The sequence below is a fragment of the Miniopterus schreibersii genome (assembly GCF_964146895.1).
Source record: "Miniopterus schreibersii genome assembly, chromosome: 16".
Lineage (NCBI taxonomy): Eukaryota > Metazoa > Chordata > Mammalia > Chiroptera > Miniopteridae > Miniopterus > Miniopterus schreibersii.
In genome coordinates, this window is record NC_138116.1 from 3,256,033 (window position 1) to 3,272,208 (window position 16,176).

Genomic DNA, 16,176 nt, shown 5'->3' on the forward strand with positions numbered 1-16,176 from the left:
ACATTTCTCCAGGTCACAGGTCAGGTAGTATTCAGGGTTTTCTCAGGTACTTGATCATTTCACATTCTGGTCTGGTCACTCCCTGGTGATTCTTCTTGTGTGTCATTTTCTGTTACTGTTGTTATTAATATTGAGGAAAATGAAGCTTACACAGTATGTTATGAGCATCCTTGAAGGTGGTGCAGTATCTTTACAAGTTCCCATCACCAATACTCAAATTGAAATACAGCATCTTTCTCCCTCTGAAACCTGAAAAATAGTGAACTTGATTTTATAAGTCACTGATCTTTCTTCCCCTGTATCATCACTGCTCTGTCTCCCCGACGGTCTCCTGTCCCTCTTCCTGGGTGAGTCTCTTCCCTGTTGGGACTTCCCATGAGACTTGCTCCCTTGGTGTTTGGTTAGTCTAATTTCCCCTCTATTAAAAATAACAGTATCAGCTTCTTTACAAAACTATGTTCTTTGCAGTTATGTCTTTAGAATATCTCAGAAACGAATTACTGCATTAATGGAAATGATCATTTTCTAGCTTTCATTGCATAGTTCAAGACTTTTCCTGAAACGTAGAACCAGTTTAGAGTGTATTTAGCAACTTATTAGTATGCTTGGATCTCCATGGCCCCATCAGCATGGTTACTGTGGTTTTGTTTTGCTACGTTAATGTATACCTAAGAGTTAAGTTTTCATTTGCAGTGCCAGTGAGCCTGGATATTGTTACATGTTTTGGCTTCCTGCCTGCATTTCCCACGTGTGGGTTTTCCTCCTTTGAGCACTGACCCAGTGGAGCATGCCTGCTGCTCTTAGTGATTGTCTTGTACCTGCCAGGTTTCCGTTGCCTTCTGTTCACTCAGCATCTGGCCGCACGTATTCAGTGCGCCCTTCCCTCAGCAGGTGTAAGTTTTCTTTGTTTTCTCCCGGTCTGTGGCTTCGATGTGTACTCAGAGCTTCGACTCGCGTATGCTGTAGAGTGATGAATGAGTCCCACGCTGTTTTTATGGTTATTAACTCCTAACTCGTTTTCCATTATGTTCTTCTGGTCCATCTTAGAGTTTTATAATGGTTCCAGTTTACTTCAGAATCTTAAACATATCACAGTGACTCGTTTCTTCCTTTGTTTTTCTCCTAGCACCATAAACTTGGGTTCATTGTTGCTTTGTAAGATATTTGAAAATCTGATAGCATAAGCCTGCTATTGTTACAGTTCAAGACACATGTATTCCGTGTGCCTGCATACTTGTTCTAGATGCATTCTGATCTCAGTTTGTCAAGTCGTAAAATATATTCTACAGGAATTAAAATGCATGTTACATTAAATCCTTGTGTCTTCCTGGGAAATACTAACTTTATTTAGTCCTTCAGCCAAGGACTAGCAGTTTCTTTTTTTGCTATTCGTATCTTCTTCTATTCATCCTATTAGATATATGTATTTTCCTAATTAAATATTTAATATCCTGAGCTAAATTACAGAACAAATTTTAAATATTGTGTTGCTTTTGTAAATCTCTTTTGTGGGGTTTCTACTTCAATGGCCCTAATTGATAAGAATGCAGTGATTTTTTTTCTTTTTCTTTATAGCCTACAGCTTTTCTTTATTTTATTTTATTATTTTATTTTATTTTATCTTATCTTATCGATTGATTTGAGAGAGAGAGACATCAGTTTGTTGTTCCACTTATTCGTGTACTCATTAGTTGCTTCTTGTATGTGCTCTGACTGGGGAATCAAACGTGTAACCTTGGTGTTTTGGGACAAGGCTTCAGGCGTCTGAGCTACCTGGCCAAGGCCTTACAGCTTTTCTAAAATCACTTATTAATGATGGTGTTATTTTTATTTCTTCCTTTCTCTTATATTATCAAATCATTTTGTCCTCAGTGTTGACTTCCAGCCTTTCCAGCCCTTTATCACAGAGGAGAGACTAGAAAGGCCTTCGGTGTTATGGGTTTAAAAGAATTAACTCTGGTGCTTCACCAAGTAAAATGTTGGTGCTTTATTTTAAAATAAATTATTTTAAAATAACATATAATGTCCTGGCCGGGTTGCTCAGTTGATTAGAGCATCATCCCCATACACCAAGGTTGCAGCACATAGAAACATCAAGCAATGACTGCATAGGTACGTGGACCAGCAAATCGATGTTTCTCTCTCTCAGCCTCCCTCTCCAAAAAAATTTATATATATGTAAAATATTTGTTACACATAACTAACATTTTTTTCAACAAATATTTGATTTAAGTGAAAAAATTATCTAGGTCATTTTCTCCTTGTAACATGTCTAAATTCCACCCACTTCCGAATAATCTTAGTCACAAGGGACATTCTTCTGCTGTGAAAACATTCTTCAGTCTCAGACAGCTTTGACCGTGGCGGTTTTACCCGTCCGCCATGGGTGTCGTGGCAGCTTTGTTATTGGGTGTTGCTCCGCAGTGCACTCTGCGCCCCCCACCCCGGCCCCACATGGGGGTGCTTCAGAGGGGCCCCTCCTTCCCGAGCTCTGGTTTCTAGTAATGCAAATGAGCCTTTCAGTGCCATCCGAGCTGGTCCCACGCCACAGTTCTCAGTCCTGGTTCAGAGTTTCCTCTCTTCAGGTCCCAGGCACACATTTATTTTTGTTCCTGCTCCATTCTTTTAAAAATGGGACAGTTGGCATTTTTTATTGTGAATGAAAGGCACTCTCTCATCCCATGAATGTTTTTTTTTTTTAACTTTTTATTTTGAAATGATTATAGATTCCTAGGGAGTTGCAAAAATAGCACAGATCAGCCCCATGGACCTTTCACCCAGTTTCCACCAGTGGTCACATCTATGGGATGCTTCCAGTAAGTCTCTAGTGTCCTCATCATTGTTCTCAGCCCAGTGGCACTAGACTCGAAGATGTGATTGGACGATAAGATTATTTTTTTCTTTTTTTAGGGAGGGAGAGAGGGAGGAGAAGGGGGGGGGAGAGAGAGAGAGAGAGAAACTGACTTGTTCCACTTCTTTACGCATCATTGGTTGATGCTTGTATGTGCCCTGACTAGGGATCGAACCCCCAGCCTTGGCATATGGGGACTATGCTCTAAGCAGCTGAGCTACCTGGCCATGGCTAAGCGATAAGATTCTTGTTCTTGACTTGTTTGTAGAATGAGGAAGCCGGTCACAGATTCTCTGATTTTTATGTGCTTGCTTAGCTGAAAGCACAGCCACCCAGTTGGAAGACATAATTGGTCCGCTCTTGCCTGAGCAGTGTGCCCTGGTTATGTCTTCTTCACCTTTTATGGAACAAATGGAAAGATCTTGAAACTGAAATGTTTCTAAGATAATTAAAGCGAATAATAATATCAGCGTAGAGTTGGTTAATTTAGAGCTAGAAACTAAACAGAATGCCGGTAACATAAAAAAATACAAGGGCAAGTCTTGGCCATTGTTGCTCAGTTGGTTGAGCGTCGTCTCGCGTACCGGAAGGTCAGCAGTTTGATTCCCAGTCAGGGTACATGCCCGGGTTTTGGGCTCGATTCCCAGTAGGTAGGCATGCAGGAGGCAGCCGATTGATGTTTCTTTCTTTCTCTCTCCCCCTCCCTTCTTCTTTCTAAATATCAATAAAAAAACAATTTTAAAAAATACGAGGGCATGTAGAAGACATAAAGAATTATTTTCTATTAAAGATAAATTCACACAAAAGTCTAAGGCATCTGCAGATTTTAAATGGAAAAGAATGACTTTAGAAAGTGGAATTAAAATGACTAAGATGCTTATTACTTACAATCCCCATAAATTGTAAAGGAGAGTTTGTTATGCATGAGTCTGTTATTTGTGATTATTATGGTCTTCACCAGAAATTGCATGTCTTTTTTTATTTCTGAAATTTACTAGGATGAAGAGCACTGTTGGTTTTTGTATTAAATGATTTTGATGGCCTGTGGCTAGATATCAATGATGAACCCGAAGGTAATGAGCAGAGTTCAGGGATGCAGATCAGTGCTGGATGTTTTGCGGACAAACAGAAGAGTCCGGCACTATTGAAATTGCACCTGGGACATACTGTCCTCTGAGAGAACTGCTGTGCTCTGTCTCAGCCGCTCTTCAGAGCAAAGCACATACAATGTAAATTCTGCATTCCCTGTACTTGCTTCTGATTTTTATTTCCTTTGATTTAATGGTAAGCCTCGAACCTCTGCCTTGCGCACATGGTTTTGTGTGCACAGGCTTTGAAATCGGCAGCCAGCCCTGCCAAACATTTAGAGACAAGTATTGTACAAAAATACTTCTTGCCAACTTCAGAAAAATTGCCAGCAGTTATGAAGTGATACAGAAAGGAACAGTGCTCTTATACATGATAAATCCACCACTAACTCATACTTACAGGTGTTTTTTTTCTCCTTCCCTTGATCTGTCTGTTCACATTGCTGATTCTCTCACACCTGATGGCTCTTCTCAAATGCCCACCCTTGATATTCCTTTGAAGTTTTGTGCACCGAGGGCCTTCGCCTCTGGATCTTCACTTGGGCATGTTCCTGCCCACCTTGCTTCACCAGGCGACTGCGGAGCAGCAGGAGCGCTTCTTCATGCCCGCCTGGAACCTGGAGATCATTGGCACTTATGCCCAGACAGAGATGGGTCATGGTACGGTGCATTCAGTCTACTTTCTGGGCCGGGCGGGGCGCTGCAAGCGCAGCACGTGTGGAGTGCCCGCCACGTGGTAGCCATGGCACCTCTGCGTGCCATACATGCTCTGTTTAAATGCGACCTTTCTGCAGAAGCCAGGTTTTTCAACATACAAGTCTTGGCAAGGACATTGCTTTGGTTGGTGAAAATGAAAGTTTAGGTTATCACAGAGATATGCTGATTTTTTCCCCTTTGGTTCCCCTTTAGAAGGTCAGTGATTACAAGTGAGGCCTTACTAAGTGGTTTCCAAGCTCACTGAAGTTGTGTAGAGTGTGTGTGCAATAGAATCTGAACCCAGTGACCCTTACTACTGATACGTTAGCGAACTTGCACAAATTCCAGAAGAAATACAGATTCAGAGTGGGTATGCTCTTTGATTTCCTGGTGGGAAATGAGGGGCTTATATGCCAAAATGGGAATCATTTCATACCCAGAAGTTACCTGAGCCTGATTCAGTAAATTCAGTGACGTTCTGAAGGTGGCTCAGCCAGAGCTCAGAAAAATAAGATGAGCTGTACCCCCGGGCAGTTGGTCTCACTCTGTGCCTACTACCTTTTTTCTTTCCATCCCCTCCTCCCTTTTCCCGTCTCTTCTGAGTTCATATCTGTCTTTGTCATTCATCTGCTTCCGGCTTCTCTTTTTCTACTCAGAGGTCTCGGGACAGCTGGTCCGAGGTGTGTTTGCCACTCGCCCTTTTTTTCTGTGCGACTCAATCTTGTCGTAGCTACTTTGGCTTTCGTCTTTGGTGCTGAATACTGCTGTGCAGGATTGTCAAGGCTCCAGAGGGGGTGCAATTTGGTTTGGTTGTGCATTTGAAAATGTTTTGGCATAATCTGTTCTGTTTAATGTTATCTCATTTTCCTAAAAAGCTGCTCCTTTGGTGAAAGGAGTCTATGAGTGTCTCTTTTCTTGATTCCCACTCTGGGGAAGGTTGTGGGCTCACATGCAAACAGGCCATGGCTGCTGTTCACCTTGGAAGTTTCTACATGTTTCAGAGTTTCAATGTTTGATGAGATCTATCCAGCATTAACAGAGCAGTTTGTATTATCAGGGAGAGTGTCACTTAGAACATTTTCCTGTAACTCTTAAAAGAATTTTGGCACATTTGTGTTAGGATTTAAAACATGACTCCCTGCCCCTCCTCAGTAAACATACGAAACTGGGAGCTTTTCCTGGTCACACTGAAACAGCCAGCACAGTCACTGTTCTAGGTCTTCTCCCCCATAATGGTTATACCTTTTTAAGGTCTCATTTTCCATTCTAGCAATCATTCTGAAGTAAGTTCTCAGTTTACAGGGCCTTTAACTAGACTCTCTTCCTGTCACAAGATATCTTATCCTTTGTAGTTGGTGCAGTAAACACAATAGTGTGAGTTGAAATTGGCATACTCACTACTTAAAAGGGCAGTTAACTTCCTATGAGATTATGTCCTGTGATCTTATAAAACTAGGACTCTAAGCTGCCTTTACATTTTCTTTTGGTTGATCTAAATAAATGTTACCTGATTTAAGTGTAGGAAGTTATTATGTATCTTGGTTATCAATCATTTGTAGCTCATCTAAAAACATTTTATTGTCATTAGAGCCTGTTCTTCTCTGAGATATTAGAGCTTAAAGGACTGGACAGGAGATGTACCCTGTGTGTGTTTTTTCCCATATTCTGTCTGAAGTGAGTGTAATTTATTTCCTTAGGAACTCATCTGCGAGGCTTGGAAACCACAGCCACTTATGACCCCGAAACCCAGGAGTTCATTCTCAATAGTCCTACTGTGACCTCCATCAAGTGGTGGCCTGGTGGCCGTAAGTGAATTCTTTAGCAGTTATTAGGTGTTATACGATCACATTTAGAATGTACAGCTTATATGAGGAAATCGTTTTGAAATATAGAAAAAAACCTTTTTTTTATAGAAAAACTCTTAAGGCTCAACTATTCTAAGCTATTCCACATTGACTTGTGATGCATGTTACAGATACGTGTACACTTACATAGCATGGAAAGGACAGCTGTCTCACTCTGCTTTCCTTCATTTTCACCTAAACCTTTCCATGTATTAGCATAGTTTATAGCATCATCAGTCAAAGTAACTGTACTCCCTGTTTGGTGAGTCATTTCTGTATTGAAAAGCACTTGAGTTGTTTTCAGATTTTATTGTAAATAAGTTTGACATGAAACTTACTGTATTCCATTCTGAGCCATTGTCTTAGTATATATATCTCAGATGGCGCTAGTGCTTGAAGGATTTTGTTATTAACATTATATATTTTAATATGTGACACTACAGTTTTGTAAGAAAAAAACTAGCGTGCAAAAAGAGGGTAAATATTTCTGGATGTACTAACCAAAAACCTCTTAAAGCAGCTCTATCCCATAGGGCCTCCTGCAATGATTGGAATACTCTCTGTCTTTGCTGCTCAGGGTAGTAGCCACTACCATGTATACCTATCGAGGACTGGAAATGTAGCTAGTTGACTAGGGAACCGACTCTTTTATTCTACTTAGTTATAATTTCGTTAAATGTAAATAGCCACGTGTGGCTAGTGGCTGCTGCTTTGGGAAGCGCTACCTTAAGGGAGAAAACTGAAGTAATTTAAATGAATGTTCTTATGGTTAACCTGTACTTTTCTTTATATAAGCAAGTAAATACGTAGAAAAGAAAGCAGAACTGAGCTGTCTTTTAAAATAAATTGCTATCAAATCAACATGTTGTGCACCTTGAACTTACATAGTATTACATGTCAGTTATCCCATTTAAAAGTTTATACATATATGGAAATGAAGGATTGCTTTGCCAAATTTCCATAAATTTTAATAACTCCACTTACGTAGATTTTCTTCTGAAAACTAGGGGTGGCGCTGTCATAAACAAGGCTCCCTGGGCACACTGTTGATAGTCTGGTGTCATATTTAACATGTATTCTCCCCTTTTTTGTGTCTGTCCTTTGAACATGAAGAAGGGTTGCTCACTGTCTCTTGTTTACTTTGATGCTGCAGTTGGAAAGACCTCAAATCATGCAATAGTACTTGCCCAACTCTACACGAAGGGGAAATGCTATGGATTACATGCCTTCATTGTACCTATTCGTGAAATTGGAACCCACAAGCCTTTGCCAGGTTAGACTTGTTCATCTGATGTTGAGATGAAAACTTAAACCGAGCACTTTCTAATGCAAAAAGTGTAACATATAACTAAAGAGGAGTGGGGACAGCCAGGGATTCCAGAGCGTGAACACCTGGTGACTTTCCTTTCTCCTGTGGTAGGCATCACCGTTGGTGACATTGGTCCCAAGTTTGGCTATGACGAGATGGATAATGGCTACCTGAAGATGGACCATTATCGTATCCCCAGAGAAAACATGCTGATGAAGTATGCCCAGGTATATGACAATAGAAGAGAGGGGCAGTGGTGTCGGGCACGGGATTGCTGTGGCTGTTGGTAACCACGGTGTTAAAAGGGTCTGTTTTTAGGAGGTAATAACATAGTGTCACTTCTGATGCTGCTTTTATTATGACAGTGACAGTGAAACCAAAGGCCGTTGGCAGGTCCGAGGAGCATGTGCTGGTCTGCTAAACCCACGACTCACACATTAGGGTGTGTGAGAACCATCTGGAGGGCTGGCTAAAATCCCAGTTGCTTGGCCCCCAGAGTTTCTGATTGAATAGGTCAGTGTGGGGACTGAGATTTTATATTTCAAACAAGTTCCCAGGCAGTGCTGATGCTGTGGTCCTGGGGACCACACTTTGAGAACCACTGGCCAGTTTAACAGGAAGCATCAGTCCCATATTCTTTTTCCAGGTAAAGCCTGATGGCACATACGTGAAACCCGTGAGTAACAAGCTGACCTACGGGACCATGGTGTTTATCAGGTCCTTCCTCGTGGGAGAAGCTGCTCGGTGTCTGGCTAAGGCATGCACCATTGCCATCCGCTACAGCGCTGTGAGGCACCAGTCTGAAATCAAGCCTGGGTAAGGTGGAAGCTGAAGTGGGCTCATTACTGAAGACCTGGCTTTGAGCCCATTCAGATATCAAAATTCCCAGATGTGTAGAAAAGATGCATTGGCTATAAAGTTAGCTAAGATGACAGTGTACTGGATCTGCTACTTAGAACCTAGGCTTCCTGTTCTTAAGTAGAAAGGTGAGAATACCACCTTATTATTTTTAATTTTCTAAGAAAAACAGTAATAATATTACTTGAGCTGTATACGTGAAGTGTTCAGAACATTGAAGGCAATTTGAAAATTCTAGTTGCTACTAGCAACTACAAATTGGGCATGGTGGAAATGACATTAAACTGTTGTGTCCATGCCCATGGTTTATTCCTGCTACTGCCTTTCACTTGGGCATGACTCCCTGGTAACCTTTTTACTCCGAAAGAGGGGATAAAGAAGTTGATAAGAGCAGACCTTACAATTCAAATATTTGACTCTGTGCATTGGGTCTTCTCCATAGTTGTGATCAAAATACAGTTTATTTAGTCTAGTTGCTGGGTTAGATCTCTGTATCATCGCCTTCCTCCTATGAAATTAACTAACTTTGATTTTGTATATTGCCATAAGATAGTTTCCTTAGTCATACTGGAAAGACAAAGAAAGACACAAACTTCACAGCTAGAAACTTCTGTCCACTGAAGACAGCTTAACAAGGTGGTTAACAGCATCTTCTGTAGCTACATAGCCTCAGTGTAAATTGAGGATCTGCCGCTTACTAGCTGCTTGACTGAAGGCAGGTCCTGGGCCTCTTGTTGCTCCAGTTTCACAGGGTCTTTATGAGAATTAAATAAGTTAATATAGCAAAGTGCTTAGACCAGAACCGGGCACAGAGTGAGTTCTGCACATGTGTTTAATTTTTCCTTTTTCTATATACTTTAGTGAACCAGAACCTCAGATTCTGGATTTTCAAACTCAGCAGTATAAACTCTTTCCACTCCTGGCCACCGCCTATGCCTTCCATTTTGTGGGCGCATACATGAAGGAGACCTATCATCGGATTAATGAAGACATTGGCCACGGCGACCTGAGTGAACTGCCTGAGGTACGTGTTCAGTCTCGTTCATGTGTGGGCACCCTTCTGCTTCTGCTTGCCTGAGATAATATCCAGAGGAAACTACGAATTGGGATTTCATGAGTGGTCCATATATTCTCAAAGGATCCAGAAGTTCTTCTGATTGGAAGTGAATTAAATGTGAAGACTTGTGGGTTTTGTCTTTAAGTTTCAGAAGTGCTGTACCGTATTGGTCGTCTGTTAATCAGGGTGACTTTTTGCCAAGTGGCACAGTTCAGAAGGGAGTGTGGGAATGGATGGATTCAGGCCGGGTAGACGCCCGTGCTGCTTCAGTCACGCACGAAGCAGGTGGTTTTGAAAGTGACCGGCACTGATGGAGGGTCAGTGTTCTCGGTAGAACTCGGGCTGTCAGCACTCAGATGTTCTGACGGCCTGTGCTTGCCCTCAGCTCCATGCCCTCACTGCCGGGCTGAAGGCTTTCACCTCCTGGACAACTAACACTGGCATCGAAGCCTGCCGGATGGCCTGCGGCGGGCATGGCTACTCACACTGCAGTGGTCTTCCTAATATTTACGTCACTTTCACCCCCACCTGCACCTTCGAGGGAGAAAACACCGTCATGATGCTGCAGACCGCCCGGTGAGAGCCTTAACTCGTGACTACTCTTGTCTGTTAATAAGTGTGTTTGAGACCTTCTCATGGCTTCCAGTTACCATGGTTTTTTTGTTTGGTTGGTTTGTTTTTGAATATGTCTTTATTGATTTCAGAGAGAGGAAGGGAGAGAGGGAGAGAGAAACATCAGTGATGAGAGAGAGTCATTGATCAACTGCCTCCCGCACGCCCCCTGCTGGGGAGCGAGCCCACAACCTGAGCATGTGCCCTGACCTGGAATCGAACCACGTCCTCCTGGATCCTAGGTCAATGCTCAACCGCTGAGCCAGGCTGGCTGGGCTGCTACCATGTTTTCTCTTTGCGTTACATTTGTTCCTGAAAGACATCATTGTGCTCTCTATCCTGACCCACTGTGTTTATCTTGTGATCAGCGCAGCAAATATGAAACTCACTTGTCACATGACTTAAAGCCTCTTGAAGGTTTGGTTTTATTTCAGTTTCACCAGAAGCAGAGTTACTAAAAGCACGTGTACTGATGATTTTTAGGTTTCTGATGAAAAGCTATGACCAGGTGCACTCAGGAAAGTTGGTGTGTGGCATGGTGTCCTACTTGAATGACCTGCCCAGTCAGCGCATCCAGCCGCAGCAGGTGGCGGTGTGGCCGACCGTGGTGGACCTTGACAGCCCTGACAGCCTCACGGAAGCCTATCGGCTCCGCGCGGCCAGGTGAGCTGGCCCTCGGGCTGGAGCTGCGGCGGGGAAGAGAAAGGGTGTGAGCTCCATTGCTCTCCTTCCCCAGCTTCAGTTCTCTCTGATTTCTTAACAGATTAGTAGAAATTGCTGCCAAAAACCTGCAAACTGAAGTGAGTCACAGGAAAAGCAAGGAGGTAGCCTGGAACCTGACTTCCGTTGACCTCGTGCGAGCAAGTGAGGTCAGTGACAGCTCTCTTTCCGTCTCCACTGTGCCAGCCCTCCCTCCAGCACCTGCCCTGTCCTCTTGCTGCAGAAATCCTGTCGCTGCGTGGAGGGTCCTTCCCAGGGTTTTCACATTCCACTGTGTTCTTTTATCCAGGCACATTGCCACTATGTGACGGTTAAGCTCTTTTCAGAGCAAGTCCTCAAAATTCAAGATAAATCCATCCAGGCTGTCTTGAGGAATCTCTGTCTCTTATATTGTCTGTACGGAATTAGTCAGAAGGCGGGGGATTTTCTCCAGGTCAGTATTTGCCTAAGTTGACGTCCTTTTTTTTTGTAGAAAAATAATTGTGGTCTGCTTTATAGCTGTGTGTGCATGTAATATATCTAGCTGTCTATATACAGGGTGGCCAAACGTAGGGCAGTTGTTTGGGTGGAAAAAGACATGTGGGTCATAACAGTAGCTTTATTAACTCAAAGGAACATCACAATGCAACTGAATCTCCTCCTGTCCACCATGTATAGACATATATCTGCATCATTTGTCTGTTCTGTTTCTTCCAGGAGAGCATCCTGACAGACTCTCAGGTGACCCGAGTGCACCAGCGCATCAAGGAGCTCCTGACCGTGATCCGCCCGGATGCCGTCGCTCTGGTCGATGCGTTTGATTTCCAGGATATGTCGCTGGGCTCCGTGCTGGGCCGCTATGATGGGAATGTGTATGAGAACTTGTTTGAGTGGGCCAAGAACTCTCCACTGAACAAAGCAGAGGTAAAAAACAGTATCTTTTCACCTTTTATAATTGCTCATTTAAATATTAAGACAGAAAAGGCCCCTGAGCTGGTCTATCTGTAAAAGCTTTGAAAGCTCATCTCGGACAGTCACGTTAGTCAAGCAACAGGTTCAGAGGGGAACCAGCTCATTCCTGCAGTAAGCAGGCCTTAACTTCCTTGACTGTTTAATAACTCATTGAAGCTTTTCAAACATACGTAAAAGCATGACACTGATGCAGCTCCCCAGGCCCTTTGTCACGCTTCCACAGTCTACTTCTAGCCAGTTGGCTTCATCTGGAACCCCCAACCCTCACTGTCCTAAGAATTATTTTGAAACAAATCCAAGATGTCAGATAATTTTATCCATAGATATTTCAATATGTATCTCTACAAAAGATAAGGATTCTTTTTAAAAATATAGCATTCTCACACCTAAACAAATTAACAACAATTCTTTAACATCATGAGCTGTCCTATGTCCAGAGCTTCTCAGTTGGCTCAATTCTATTCCCCACCCCACCCCAATTTCTTTGGATCAGGATCCAAATAAGATGCCGATAATTTCTTGGTTAAAAGTATGCTCTTTTTGCCCAGCCTGTGTGGCTCAGCGGTTGAGCATCAACCTCTGATCTAAGAGGTGAGGGTTTGATTCCTGGTCAGGGCACATGCCCGGGTTACAGCCTCAATCCCCAGTAGGGGGCGTGCAGGAGGCAGCCGATCAGTGACTCTCATCATCGATGTTTCTCTTTTTCTCCCTCTCCCATCCTCTCTCTGAAATCAATAAAGACTTTTTAAAAAAAAAAAAAAAAAGTATGCTCTTTTACATTGCAAGCTCCTTATCAGTCATTTCTTCTCTCTCCCTTCCCTCAGGTCCATGAGTCTTTCTACAAGCACCTGAAGCCACTACAGTCCAAGCTCTGAAGGTCACAACAGCACAGTCCTCTACTGCACCTGTCACACAAATCTGCACTGAATCTTGATCAAATTCAGAGCGCTATCGAGCAAATGATAAATTGACCCCTTTCCTCTTTATAAATGAAGAAAACAATGAACAGCTTTCAGAAATTAAATGGAAAAAAAAGTATTTTAAGTGCAATTAACACTAAGAGAGACCTGTGAAGCATTCAGAAAACGCTTTAAGAAATGCAGTCTGACTTCCCTCTGTAACGCTGCTAACCCCAGGCCATCACTTTTGATAATTAGTAGAATGTAACTACTAAGTAGTTGATTTTTTCACATCTTAATTGCTAATCACTGGATATATGTGTTTTTAAGCAAAGGTATTTTTTAAGTGAGGTAGAAACCTTCCGAGCTTTCCTGCTAAATGCCCTACTGCTCCTGCCACCAACCCTGGCTTAAAAGCAGAACTGAAGAAAATTGATTGGGGAAAATAAACTAATCAGGAAACTTGTTGTGAATGAGTCTGTGCTTGACACATTTCCTGCCTGCTTGCCCTTGGTTGCTGATGTATTGTTTTTTTGTTCATAGTAGCATTTTTCCAACACAAGGATTTCTTCAGCAAGATTGTGGTCCTGTGTAACTGGAAGTTAATCTTCCATTTGAAGGATCCCTAAATTATCACTGTAGTAGCGCTTTGTCCCCAACAACTTGGGAAGAGGTAGGTAGCAAAGTTATCTCTACGTAGGACCTTTGTCAGCTGATGGGACTTCAATCTGTGGTGTTTGGTCTCCCTCCCCCCCTCTCCCTTAACCTCCTGAAAGAGATGCTAAAGGAGGAAAGGTCACCATTCCTTCCTGGTAGGAGGTGTAGGGAGGGCTCTTAGTTATGGTTGCTGTAACTTTGGTGACCATATTAACTGCATAGTCTGGAACAATCCAGGTTTCATATGTGCTGTAAAATGCTTGGAGGTCACAGTACCTGTCATGACAAAAGTAAAAGCATCACTCAGGTTACTTCTGACACCCAGGAGTAGCACAGAAAAATCCTTTGTAAACCATATATTCTGGTTTTTGGATCAGAAAATAGAATCATTGAAACTATGGCTAAAGGACAAATGGAAGTTGCATAGAATCTGTTTCTTATTGTACATCAGGCTTTATTTTCAGTATGTTTCTAGGACTGCTAAATTGTCCTTTCAGCTAAAATCTTATCTGCACAATCTTTCTATATTTAAAGGGTAAACATGTACCTCTTAATGATTTTATTCTTAAAGTCAACATAAAACAATACATCATTTTTTTTCTAACTGTATCTGTGACATCTGCCTCAGGAAACTGGTTCTAGAATCAGTCTTGAGGATGTGGTATAATTCATGGAAATGTAATTACTATCTGGGACCTGACATAAAATCTGTCCCAGTGGAACTGGTAACACGAGAATTTAGGTCCAGCAGAAATACTGTCTGTTGACAGAAGCCTTAATCTTTCCACCAGGAGAGTTAATTGATAATTGTGTTAAGATGGAAGTAAAAAGCGTGGTGTTCATCTCATTTGGGTATTTGACAGTAGTTCAGATTCTGAGAAATAACAAAGTAAACTTAAATTGCTGAATATTGACCTGTTAAATACAGAATTGTTTCGATATCAGTGATTACGTACCTCACTCAGACATGACTGTCTTGATCAGGATATGAGTGTGTTTGAAGTGACACCTAATCAAAAACTAAATCTGATATTTGATACTATTTTTATTAATATTGGTATGTTTTGTCTTGAACTTGACTCACTGTAATCAAAGAATAAAGACGTAAAACCTCACTAATTTGTACTGTCAAGAGGGAAAGTGTACCGCACGCATAATTAAGTATAAGTTCTAGTTTTGAAGAATTTTAAGATAATACGTTTATTAGGTTTAGGTGACACTAAGGACAAAAGGAGTGAGACCTCCCTGAGCCGATGGCACTAACATCTGCTGTAATTGCTGAAGTTGTCTCATGGGCCATGAGTGCTCTAGTCGCTTTAGGAAAATTAATTTGTTGACTAAAAAGGAAACGGCAGATCCAGTTTGCTATCCCTAAGAAGCCAAACTGCCAGAGGTAAGATTGGTTTTGAGTTCTTTTGTGAGCCGTTTCCAGAGAGTTACAAAGATAAACTTCAAACTACTCTCCTCCAAAATGATGATAAAGGCTGAGTAGAATTAATAAGGTTTCTCTATTAGATAACTGATGTCTTTTTTAAAAAAGTACTCTGACCAGTACTCAAGATTGAAAAGTTGAGGTTTAATAGGGATGTTTTGCTCTATAATGGGTGAGGGTTGATCCTTCCTCAGGTGTTTGCAGCTGTTTCATGCTGTTAGGTGTGTGCCGAGGAGTATTTGTGTTTGAACGTTAGTGACCTCAAAACATGATTGGTCCCAAAGCCGTGGGGCCCTTCCTGTTGTCTGCAGAACATAACACTACTAAGGTATCCGCCTTTCATGTTCAGTCTCCTAGAGTTCTCTGGGGAATGCTGCTGCCCAGGACCTCCTCCCCCTTTCTGAGTTCTTTCCACCCATCTTATTAGGAAGGAGAGGAATAGATGATGGTTTCTAACGCTGCTAATCTTTTTACACGTGGGAAACATGCCTGGAGTTACAGGTTGTCTTCCAGCAGTAGCTGCTACTACAGCTGGAGAGAGGAGCAGGGCCAAGAAATTGATTATTCTACCTGAGACCAAGAGTCTTTTCTTGATTCTCCTGACTCCGATAAAGGTTTTGATGGTTTGCCTGGAATAATGTGGAGATCATCTGAGCTAACTGAATATTTACTACATTCTGGAGGATTAGACCAAGTCCTATGTAAATGACTAAAAGGGTTTTTCATTTTAAAATGGTGGTGGTGGTGTTTTGCTTTTAACTGTGCATACTTACTAAATTTTTCAGTAACTATTCCTGTGGCCCATGACAGTAAACATAGAAACATAAGGAACCTTCAGAGTTAGTTACCAGGTGTTAGCTGTTGCAGACATGCATATTCCTAGATTGCAAGGGGGTTTTGATTTTGCCTTAAATTTAAGTGAGCCATTCATTATCTCTGGAAGATCAGGGAAAATTGGAAGTGATTTTAAGAATTCTGAACTGGCCCCGACCGGGTAGCTCAGTTGGTTAGAGCACCATCCCCATACGACAAGGTCGCAGGTTCGATCCCTGGTCAGGGCACATACAAGAATCAACCAGTGAATGCTTAAGTAAAGGGAACAACCAATCGATGTTTCTCTCTCTCTCCAATGAATAAATTTTTTTTAAAAAGAATTCTGAAACAAAATAAGTTGTTTTGCCACGATACTGTTGACTGTTTCA

The 16,176-nt window shown here is 42.0% G+C and overlaps 1 protein-coding gene across 5 annotated transcripts in view; it reads left to right on the top strand.

Annotated features, from left to right (window-relative positions):
- Positions 1–14,657, top strand: part of ACOX1 (acyl-CoA oxidase 1) — a 22,862-nt gene extending 8,205 nt beyond the window's left edge. For 3 of the 5 annotated variants that reach the window (XM_081116014.1, XM_081116013.1, XM_081116015.1), the window contains 12 exons: positions 4,442–4,599; positions 6,333–6,440; positions 7,633–7,752; positions 7,900–8,015; positions 8,435–8,604; positions 9,508–9,670; positions 10,089–10,279; positions 10,799–10,978; positions 11,079–11,184; positions 11,325–11,468; positions 11,732–11,938; positions 12,811–14,657. In XM_081116014.1, coding sequence (XP_080972140.1) covers positions 4,442–4,599; positions 6,333–6,440; positions 7,633–7,752; positions 7,900–8,015; positions 8,435–8,604; positions 9,508–9,670; positions 10,089–10,279; positions 10,799–10,978; positions 11,079–11,184; positions 11,325–11,468; positions 11,732–11,938; positions 12,811–12,861 — 1,714 coding nt within the window. In that variant the 3' untranslated portion in view covers positions 12,862–14,657. The remainder of the gene's footprint in view (positions 1–4,441; positions 4,600–6,332; positions 6,441–7,632; positions 7,753–7,899; positions 8,016–8,434; positions 8,605–9,507; positions 9,671–10,088; positions 10,280–10,798; positions 10,979–11,078; positions 11,185–11,324; positions 11,469–11,731; positions 11,939–12,810) is intronic. The other 2 variants (XM_081116012.1, XM_081116011.1) reach the window with 1 other exon arrangement.
- Positions 14,658–16,176: the final 1,519 nt, after the last annotated feature.